This window comes from Pararge aegeria, chromosome 21 (genome assembly GCF_905163445.1).
Source record: "Pararge aegeria chromosome 21, ilParAegt1.1, whole genome shotgun sequence".
Lineage (NCBI taxonomy): Eukaryota > Metazoa > Arthropoda > Insecta > Lepidoptera > Nymphalidae > Pararge > Pararge aegeria.
This window is the reverse complement of record NC_053200.1, coordinates 14,126,675-14,138,601: the sequence shown is the minus strand read 5'-3', so window position 1 is coordinate 14,138,601 and position 11,927 is coordinate 14,126,675. Positions and strand designations below refer to the sequence as shown.

General features: G+C 36.2%; 1 protein-coding gene across 1 annotated transcript; it reads left to right on the top strand.

The window, feature by feature from the left end:
- The first annotated feature begins 1,986 nt into the window (after positions 1-1,986).
- On the top strand, positions 1,987-11,541 carry LOC120633486 (endocuticle structural glycoprotein SgAbd-2-like). Its single transcript, XM_039903697.1, has 4 exons — positions 1,987-2,018; positions 3,703-4,072; positions 9,963-10,172; positions 11,408-11,541. Exons 1-4 carry the CDS (start codon positions 2,010-2,012, stop codon positions 11,461-11,463), a joined length of 645 nt encoding a protein of 214 aa, XP_039759631.1. The 5' UTR covers positions 1,987-2,009; the 3' UTR covers positions 11,464-11,541.
- The last annotated feature ends 386 nt before the right edge of the window (positions 11,542-11,927 follow it).

The window sequence follows — 11,927 nt, the reverse complement described above, 5'->3', positions numbered from 1 at the left end:
CATCACACAAACATTTTCCAGTCGTGGGAATCGAACCCACGGCATTGGACTCGGGTCGCCGTAAAGATTTTTTTTTTTTTTAATTAATTCTATGCTTTAATCATGTTCTGAAATCAAGGGCAGTCTAATTAAATAAATTGGATACTTTTTCCAAAATAATACCAAATTTTTTCACTACGTGTCCCTAACGAGTTCAAAGTAGATAGATATCAGGACGACCTTGTGCGCGGGTTGCTAAGAAAATTTTGCAATCGAGCAAACTTTTTTGCCCTATTAGTGGTTAGAATATACAAATACGAGTGACGGAGTCCTGGCTTCTATACCTTCAGTCCTATTTTGTATCTGGGTGGAAAATAAACTACGTTGGAAACTATAGTAAGAAACTGTTTTATGAACTCCCCAGCGCAGTGGTGTACCCTGTGGTCTTATAAGTGGACCTTGGAAGGACCCGGGTTCGATTCCCGGCAGGTGTAATTTGTATTTCTTTTCTTGTTATTAGGTACACACACCAGGTAAAACTAAAGGTAGATCTAAATATAAATAATAACAAGTTCTGTTCTAAATAAGAACCCAAAGTATGTGTACACAACTTGCAATTAAATTAAACAAAAGGTAAAAATTCAATTAAAGTTGAAACAATAAATGAACATACATGATATATATAAATTACGTGGATTTTTTAAATATTTGACTTTTTGGTAAATATATAATTTCGGGACGAAGCCGCGCCGTCAAGGGATTTAGCGTTTCAGAAGTTGTCCTTGCGCCATTTGTATAATTCCAAACATAGCATTTATACTATGTTTACTCCAAGTGCAGCGAATCATCGATCAAAAGGCACGCCAATCAGTAGTCGGCTTGAATTATAAAAATATAATTGCACAATTATTCACGTTAGGAATCGTTCGAGGCATCTTCACCCAATGTCGCACCTGGCACGCCGGTCTAAATACGCCAATTAATATCATTGCAGCCATTTACAAATAACTTCGGAGCCAGATCATTATAGTCCAAGAGACGGTAGCAACATATTATTCGATGAATATTAAGGTTAATTTCATTTTATTGTTCATTGTATATCATGAACGGTTTTATTTTATTCATGGAAATATAATTGTTAAGATTGTACTTAACAATTATTCATTGTAAAGTCAACATCTCCTGAGGATGCTCCGGTTTCGGAACATAACGTGCGTAGAGGGTACATTGCCGAAGATCGGTTTGGTGTGGAGTATGAGGATTGAAGAAATTATAAATAACACCATACAGATTCTCCTGCTGTTCGCGGAGTATAGCAAATTAAGCTTAATTTTCATAATGAATTATATATTATAAGTAGATGTTATACTTTGTGTGCTATAAAGTGTTTTTTTTTACTTAAAATATTTAAGTAATTCTTGTTTTAATCCACGACAGCATAAAAAAAATTATATTTACATTGTAAAAAGCAACAATTCGCATATTCACCACTCTGCACGGCTGGCATGAGCTGGAGACATTTTCCCCATGATAAAAAGACAATATTTTATCTTCACAGGTTTAATCTATTTTCCAAGCATGGGCATAAGTTATTTGCTCCTTATGCATGTATTAAATAATCATATTTCATTCATACATTCATATTTATATTAATATGAAGTATCTTTAAATACGGTAAACTTACTGTGTAGCTACTTAAAAAAAAAATTGACCATTATTTTTTAGATATTTAGTTAGTAGGTTATGTACCAAAGAGATCCTACTTGTTTTTTCTTAATAACTAAGCAATTTTTGACCAACCAAATAAAAATAATGTACCTATTGCCAAGCAAAAATAAGCCACCATCTCTTGAACTACTTATGAGTAACAACAAACCAAGTTCGAAAAACGTCTCTATTGCTCAGTTAAGACGTGAAGGGATCTCAGATACGGATGCTGTTAACAATCTTAGCATAAAACCGCGGTGGATTCTCTCCAAGTCATCATTTCACTATCAACTTCCATAACATTCGCACCAACACAAGCAGCCATGAAATTAGTTAGTACTCTATTTTACTTTACTTTTTATTAGTTACTAAGTTCCTAAGTATATTGTATAAGTAAAAAGCCCGTTAAACCGTATAATAGCAGCGTGGGGGTAAAAGCTTTGAATATCTTTATCTCTTTCTCTCCTATAAGTGAGCCTATATTTTGCAATGAGACAAAAATAGGCTCAGGATCATGTTAATTTAATACTTCTTACCTCCGTGGTATGTAAGTAAATTTTTAAATTACAAGAAATGTTGATTAAGCACGAAAAGTCTATCTAAAAATCTGCACTTTTCTCATCTGCCTAAATTATATGCAACTGCTGTACACAGGTGTCCTTTCAAGAGAAAAAGATATGGAGCTTGTATACACGATGCTGCTTTAATACGGGTTTAAGGGTTAACTAAAGAACTTTTAAAATTATAGCTATTAGAGCTGCATTTAGCTCTACAGCAATGATACAAGCTCTAATGACAAACTCATAGGATTTTTAGTGCTAGCGAAGATGTTTCAAAAGTGTTTTATTTATTAATCCTGTATTAAAATTATTACTTTGGTTTTAGTATATATAAAATGTGTGCATTACTTGACTAATTAGTGAGTTCTTTTTGTGTGTGAAAAGTTTAATATTCAAAATATGTGAAACGAGGCGGGATCTCCAACTGGCAGTGCCTACCACTGGCTAAGATGGATTTTTTATTCGAGAAAAAAGGCTGGTGCATTATCGAAGTTTCTTTTCTTTTCTGGGCATGTCTCCGTACTTGGTTGGCCTGAACCGTCCGTTGTACGTGAGCTGCGAAGTTATTAGCACCTCGCTTATCGTAGCCGCCAAGCAATAAGGCTGTGTTTCGGTCTGGAAGGCTTGGATACTGGTGCAATGCCAGTCACATGAGGCTTGACACCTACTCCTCAGTCTGGTGTACACACCACACAGGGCGGCACTTTTTAGGAAGTGTTTCTTGCGTGCACTGCGTAAAGTTGCTAAAAGTTAAAGCCCGCGAACCCGCATTAGAGCAACTTGGTGGGACTAAGCTTTTAATCCCTCTATTATTTGGCGGCCGACTGGCGCAGTGGGCAGCGACCCTGCTTTCTGAGTCCTAGGCCGTGGGTTCGATTCCCACAACTGGAAAATGTTTGTGCGATGAACATGATTGTTTTTCAGTGTCTGGGTGTTTATCTGTATATTATAAGTATTAATATGTATTATATTCATAAAAATATTCAACAGCTATCTTAGTACCCATAACACAAGCTACGCTAACGTTGGGGCTTGATGGCGATGTGTGTATTGTCTTAGTATATTTATTTATTTATTTATTTATTATACAATATCGCATCATATGAAAGCACGTATCATATAAGACATCAGTAGACTAATCATCATCTTCACAGAGCATGTGTCTCTTCCTACAATGCGAAGGGGTTAAAACCGTAGTCCACCACGCTGGACCAATGCGGATTGGTGGCCTCCTTTGAGATTATTATGGAGAACTCTCAGGCATGCAGGTTTTCTCACGATGTTTTCCTGCACCATTGAAGCGAGTGATATTTTAATTGCTCAAAACGTACATAAATAAGTAAAGTTATAGGCTGAGAAATGAACTCTGCCCCCCGAAAGTGAAGTCGAAGTCCTACCCACTTGGTTATCACAGCGTCTAGTGCACATTAATTTAACAGTATGTTTTATTTTTCAGCTAATCACTCTCACATTTGCCTCACTAGCCACAGCAGCGCGTCTGGACACCTATTTACCACCTAAAAACGGAGCTAGCACTATAAACACTGGTCTTCAAACGCCCTTAGAATCTGATTCAGACTCCGGCCCTTACGTCACTCAGTCCCGAAACTACGGCGGTCACTCCAAGAACTACGCAAGTCAAGGCCTGAACTTTGGTAGTAAGTCCCAGAGCTACGCAAGCCAAGACCGTAGCTTCGATAGTCAGGCTAATCAGTCCCAGGACTACGAAAACCAAGCTCAGATTTTGAGATATGAGAATGAGATCGATGACAAAGGATGGCATTATGCTTATGAAACTAGCGATGGCACTAAGGTTGAACAAGATGGTAAGTTTTCTTTGAATCTCGTACCCCAATTTTTTATCTCCGACTGGTATACAGTATCTACTATAGTTCTTTGTCATGGAAATAGTCATAATAATAATAATAGTGAATATACTACGACAATAAACACATTGCCATCTAGTCCCAAAGTAAGCGTAGCTTGTGTTATGGGTACTAAGATAAGTGATGAATAGTTTTTTGAATAATATACATACTCGTAAATAAATTTTATTATTTGCACGTAAAGTCAAAAATTTTAGGAAAAGGAAATATTATGAATTCTTAAGTATTTTTTGCACTAACTTCACACTTTTTAGTTATTTTATTATTATTCGTTTGATGCGACACCATGGAATGATTACGAAAATATCATAACGGGCGGGTGGCTTCTCAGACAGGAGTCAGGGTTTGGAATCCTTGAATTAAATTATACCAATATATATTTATTACATTATTATACGAGTATATTGCGAACTCGCCATTTCTCTTTCTATAAACGCAAAGTTTCTAAGAGTATTATCTAAGAGCATATATGATATAGCAAAATGTTTATTACAATTTAATTTGAACAATAAAAATAAAATCATTAAGCATTAAAAGTTTATTTTATATTTTAATTTAAATAAAGAAAGTTTTGACTTAAGACTTTGGGTTAGCTCCTTTTAGTATGGAACCTAAATTAAAAACTGTATCGAAAGACATTTTTACTTCAATATCTTTTATCTGAGCTTTGAAAGGATAAATTCTTTACGAATCTCATCTGATTGAGGCCTATTATTATTGAGGATTATTTGAATGGGGTTCAGTCACTACTTACTTTTAGAATTACATAATTAGTAATTATCATGTGTGCTGTAAATAATTATTTGTTTAAATGCATTCCTTAATAAAGCGGTGATAGCCGAATCCCAGCACGCACCTCAAACTTTACTAAGTTATGTGCGTTTTCGGAAAACATCATGAGGAAACCTGCATGCCTTAGAGCTCTCCATGCTGTTATTAAAGGTGTGTGGAGTCCACCAATCCGCACTGGGCCAGCGTGGTGGACCACGGCCTTAAGCCCTTCTCATTGTGGAGGAGACCAGTGCCCTGTAGTGGCCCGGTGATGGGTTGTATATAATGATGATTATAACTATTCTTTATTTACTTACCGATGTTTGGAAACCGCCGGCAAAAACAAGCAAAAGTCAAATGGCGAAAACCACACACAATACACATGCTAAGGTATATAAAAAAAAACGCCGAAGTAAGTAGTTTAAAGTAAGTACTTTAATTCAATAATGCATAAAATCAGGTTAATCCCTGATGCAATCTTTATGTCAAAGGTTTACTCTCAAGTATTCCATTACAAATCACACTCTTACATCGCCAGCTGGGTACATTTGATTTTGTTACATAATTTAATGATGTTTGAGAGCTTTCCTAACGCAATATCTGCGAGTGAAATGCTATGGAAACCTCGGATGACAACGTATCTGAAGCTAGGCATAATTCTGAAACGCATTTCCGGGTTGTACATAGGACACCTAACTTCATTATTAACGGCCAAATTATATATTTATTATTGACGGTCGATTGGCGTAGTGGGCAGCGACCCTGCTTTCTGGGTCTAAGGTCGTGGTTTCGATTCCCACAACTGGAACAATGTTTTTGTCATGAACATGAATGTTTTTCAGTTTCGGGGTGTATTATAATTATTTATTTATATTATTCATTAAAATATTTAACAGTCATCTTAGTACCCATAACACAAGCTAAGCCTACTTTGGGGCTAGGTGACGATGTGTGTATTGTCGTAGTATGTTTATTATTTATATTAACGGCAAATATATATATATATATATATAGTTAAACATAGTAGCCAAGTACGGATTGGTAGACTTCACACGCCTTTCAGATAAATATGGAGAACTCTTGCTTACCAGGTTGCGATGTTTTCCTCCAAAGAAGTGATATTTAATTGGTTTAAATCTCTTAACAATTTAAACAATGATGTAGTTATATGTAGACACTAGCTGTTGCCCGCGACTTCGTCTGCGTTTGATTTTGTTTTTTGATGTGGCATTCAATTTAGTTGTAGGTTTAAAAAAATTTAAGCATTCAGTATCGTTAGGCCTTAAATGAGGGGTTTGCTGCTGTCCGCTGCAATCCCCTCTGTCCTCTATATCCAAACACATTCATCAGATCTACACAAAGTTCGGGCAAATTTAAACACATATCATAACCTCTATAGTACAAAAATAATAATTTGAATCGGTTATAATTTGTCGGAGTTATGGTGTTAAATCGTCAAAAACTTTCATCCCCTCTCCCAAAGGAACCAAGCTATCGTATATTACTTCTAACACTTCCAAGAATATGTGTACAAAGTTTCATAAGGATCGGTTAAATAGTTTTTGCTTGAAAGCGTAACAAACAAACTTACATTGACATTTAAAATATTAGTAGGGATAGGGATAGGGATTTTTAACCCCTTCTCATTGTGGGAGGAGTCCCGTGCCCTGTAGTTGGGCCGGAAATGGGTTGATATGACGAATACTGGTACTTCCTCTCGAAGTGTAGGTAAAAACACTTGAATAAAAATACAAAATTTTGTTTTTACTACATAAAAAAAAAATACTGCAACAGACGTTAACCGCTTACCCTGAAAAATGGGATTTGTGTTAAACCTTGTTTTTACAGTGGTATAAACCGTGCCAAAAGGGTTTAAACTATTCGGCAAGTTTTGGTCCAATAGTCGTATTAGGCCAGTTTTAGCTGGCCCAATATTTAATTGACCTGAGCTGGGAAGTGAATCTGGGAACTACGAACCATAAAACCCACCAACAACAAAGCACTTAGAAAAAATAAAAAAACTAATTATATTGCACTTTAATTTGAATGAAATGTAATTCTTTAATTTTTTGTAAATTTATAATTCATACTTATTTGAATTTAATTAATCATTTTACATTATTAAAATATATAAATATAACATTTGGAGCACTCGGGGCAACAGAAGACAGCGCCACTCACTCATAAAGTAGTAAGTACAGAAGGAGAATTTAAAAGGCAGTAAAAAAAAAAAGATCAAAGTAATTATAGCAACGTGAAGAAATCGTCAATATGACAATACATTTTCATATCATCAGATTTAAGCACTGCCATAAAATTATTACAGACATACAGTTATTGTCTCTTGGTGTTGGAAAGACTATTTTACAATAAAATATTACGACCAAATTTTTAAATTTATTTTATCGGACAGCTTATATAATGAGAGTGTTCAGAAAGCAAGCTTTCTTTGTGCATAAAAAATATGAGATCGGTCAAATCGGTTATTCGAAATATGTAGAAATAGAAATAGAAATACTATTTATTTGTTGAATATGTGTATAAAATGTAATTCACAATAACTTTTCTACTTTCACCCTATTCGTTTTCCATTTTGGAATCATTATCATCTCTGGCGTTGTATGGAGTCCACCAATCCGCACTAGGCTAGTGTTGTGGACTAAGGCCTTAACCCCTCCTAATTTTGGGAGGAGCGCCCATAGTGGGCCGATGAATCATCATATGAACGCACTGGTGAGGACTCCGCACACCTTTAAGAACAGTATGATATCTCAGGCATGCAGGTTACCTCACGATGTTTTTCTTCATCGTTTAAGCCAATATTTAGAGCACAAATGATAATTACTAAGTCAATTATGTTACAATACAAATTTAATGATAAACAAACAGACAGACTTTCGCGTTTATATTAGCATTGATGCGAATGATGAAAATGATGAAAATCGTTCGCATTTATGAGGTACTGGCATTGCCCAGGCTCCGCCCGCGTAATTTTGTGAGGCAGCATACTGCTACATAGTCTACAACTACACATGTACCTGAGATTTTGTGATTTTTTCACAAACATTTTTTTATCTTACGTAATTTTTTTTCAATGAAAGCAAAAGTATACTATATTATTTCTATTACCTCCAAGAATATGTATAAAAAGTTTCATGAAGATCGGTTAAGTAGCTTTCGCGTGAAAGCGTAACAAACAAACTTACATTCACATTTATAATATTAGTAGGGATAGGGATAGGGTTAGGGATAATAATAATAATAATAATAATAATAATAATAAATATACTACGACAATACACACATAGCCATCTAGCCCCAAAGTAAGCGTAGCTTGTGTTATGGGTACAAAGATGACTGATGAATATTATTATGAAAATATACATATAAACACCCAGACACTGAAAAACATTCATGCTCATCACACAAACATTTTCCAGTTGTGGGAATCGAACCCACGGCCTTGGACTCAGAACGCAGGGTCGCTGCAAACTACGCCAATCGGCCGTCAAATCGTATAGGGATAGGGATATCCAAAATTAAGGGTAGGCAGTGCTATCGTGCATGTATGAAGTGCACGCCACTGCAGCCAGGCTGATCATTTGTGCCAAAATTAGCAAGCCCTTCTGTCTCCAGATTACTAAAACAAGTGTAATGTCTTTTAATTTTTTTTTCGATTCAATAATTTAAATCTAAATAATTAGTGTAAACATAACAATTAAGTAAGATTCCTTAGCATTCAATTAGTTCTAACTAAATTCAATTAGTGAAAAATGCCACAATACCATTTACCCGCCCTTAACTATTCACCTCGATATTTAACCGCTTCTTGGCATTTAGCCAAAGTTTACATCGTTACTCTATCATGAACGAATAAATCATTTAAACTGGGTCCTTTCGACTAGATTTAACTACGACCCTCGTATGCATTTTGCACGATCAACAAGTTGCCTTATTTGTGTATGTGTAATAAAAAAGCTCATGAAATGCTCTAACTTTATAGGTAAATATTAATGTGACTATGACAAGGTGATAGCAAAAAAAACCTGGCTGTCTGGTGTGGGCCTTAGACCAGGGCGCGTTTGAAAACCTCCTAGCTTTAGTTTTAACTTAACGAATGTTATCAAATTCACCTAACATGTTATATTTATGATCGCTTTATGATAATAAAATCTTTTATTATGTAGACCTAGAATTGTGAAGTCCTATATTATAAGATTTTCACTGGCCTGTTCACCCGTAGTTTCTTAGTTAAAATTGACAGACGGAGCAGTTAGTGGCGTGTATAGAGGGTATGCAGATCATATAAAATGAAGAAAATTTCCAGTTCTAGTTATAAATACTTTAGGGTAGGCTTTTTATGACTCTTACAAATCCTATCCTTATTTTTTTTTAACTCGTAATGGAGATTTTCTCCATTTCATATCATCTACATTCCCTTAGCATACCCTCTATGCACGCCACTGGGAGCAGTTAAAGTGGTCACTTTAAAACCCATCAAGAAATAATCCTAAATACAAAGTTCAACCTGCGGAGTATGTGGTAGGCCTCATCATCATCATATCAATCAATTACCAGTCAGTCCACACCACGCAAGCCCAGTGCGGATTGGTGGTTCACACGCCTTTGAGAACATTGCAGAGAACTCTCTCAAGCACGCAGGTTTCTTCGCAATGTATTCCTTCACCGATGAAGCAAGCGATATTTTAATTATAAGTTGAATTGAGAACTTCCTCCTTATTTTAAGATAGTTTCGTTCATTCACATAAATACTTACTAGTTTATTTATTTATTAAGAGCACTAACAACGAACGAATGAATGAATGAATGAATGAATATACTTTTATTGCACACCACAAAAAGTTCATAAAAAATGGAAAAGTGCATAACAACATGCGTATTACAAGTTTTTAAAACACTCAAAAACATGGACTTATATGCACGTTATTTAGTCATTGGTTTTTCTATTTGATTTCCTACGGCATAAGCGAGCGTCATTCCGTTTCACTGCAAACGGAATGAAAGTTTGCCTTACTTCCAAGTCTCTCTTACTTTCCAGGCCGCATTCTGCCTGGTCTCCAACCCGAAGAAGGATCTCTAGCAGTGACAGGCTCATACTCCTACATCGGCGACGATGGTCAGACCTATACCGTCACCTATACCGCTGATGAGAACGGCTTCCATCCAAGTGGTGACCATCTGCCCACCCCACCACCTATACCTGAGGAGATCCTTAAGAGCTTGCAGTTGACTGCAGGTGGCAATGATGGTAAGTTAATCGTTTTTACCAGAAATTTCTGTGTCGGTTATCACTCTAAAACATGTCTAAAAACCTATCCAAAATTTAATTTGTCTGCAAAATTTGAAAAAAATGAGGATTACATCGCGCTTTTCTGATTAATAAAATCGTAAAACCGTATAATAATAATAATAATAATAATCTCTATTGAAAGGTATAAACCCAGTTATTAGAATATAAAAAGATAAATTAAATAACAAAATAATAATAATAAGTAACAGTATTGCAATATAAAAATATTGCAAACTCACGTCCGTCATAATAATAATTATTAATTACATAGTTCGTCATAGTTTATGGGTTATCTTATACCTAACCTTTACAAAAATCACTACAGTTTATTATCTATTTGCCTCACGGTGCACCGAAAGCCAGTGCTTGAAAATCGAGCAGTCCAGACCCTCTGCCAACGTGCTTAGGATTTCATTATCGGAGGCTCGCAAACGACTCCAAAAAGACGACTCCGTATAAGAAGGGGTAAATTTTTTATTTTACCATCTTCTCAGTGTACGCTTAGAGGATAGAGACGATATCATCATATGAATCAGTTACCGTCCCACTACAGGGCACGGGTCTCCTCCCACAATGAGAACGGCCGTAATCCACCGCGCTGGCCCAGTGCGGATTGGTGGATTTCACACGCCTTTGAGAACATTATGGATAACTTTCAGGTTTGCAGGTTCCCTCACGATGTTTTCCTTTACTATTGAAGCGAGTGATATTTTAATTACTTGAAACGAACATTAATTTAAAAAGTCAGAGATACGTGCGATTCGAAATCGGCCCTCCCGAAAATAAAGCCGAAGTCCTAACCACTGGGCTATCACCGCTTCCGTTTCCGCTTTAACCGATATAAAACCAGTAGCCTTAGTACGGGATTTGCTCACTCGCAATCGAGGATTCGTTTTCAAGTAATAAAAACTGTAACGTCAAAGTAAAATAGACCTAATGCCACTCGTTACCGAGACGCAAGTCCTGTACTTTTGATTTTTGTTTTACATACCTTCTGCCGAAAGACTGAGCCGAAGAATTGTAGGGCAATTAGAGCTGTAACTTGATGAAAATAAAATCCATTTTAATACCGATTTACAAGTATTTTCACACTCAAAAACGACTGCTCGATTGCGAACGAGTAAATCTCTTACGGGATGTAAACGTACGTATACGTTAAGTATGATATTGAAAAATGGCTTGTTTTTGTACAGTTTCAGGGCATTACGACAGCCAGAGAAGCAGCTATGATGCCGATGCGGGCTACTAACTACGAAACCAGCTACGAGGACCCCCATAAGTCACGAGGAATCTTAGGAACCAGCCACGAGGTCTTTATTCCTTACCAACTTTCTTCGAGAGCCCACCAACCCAAACCACGCAATACACATTTCCTTCAAAGTGGAATACCGTCGCAAAGTTTTTTCTAATAGCATCATAGCACACATTTACCATAGATCCTCCCCTCTATTCCGTAACTTTGGTGGCAATTTCTACCTGTTACCTTAGTGCCAATTGCTCAACAAGAACTTGTCAAATTATGTGTTTCGTATGAAATAATCGATGAAGACGTCTGGCTGGCATTTTATTGAAAAGTGTACTCAATAGCGCACCGTATCTTCTCTACGGTATGTAATGGCGTGCATTTTAGCAATAAAGCACTGCCTATCGAAAATATTTTTAGTATATAAGAAGGTTTTTTGGTTTTTGCTTTTGTATGATTACTAGACACGC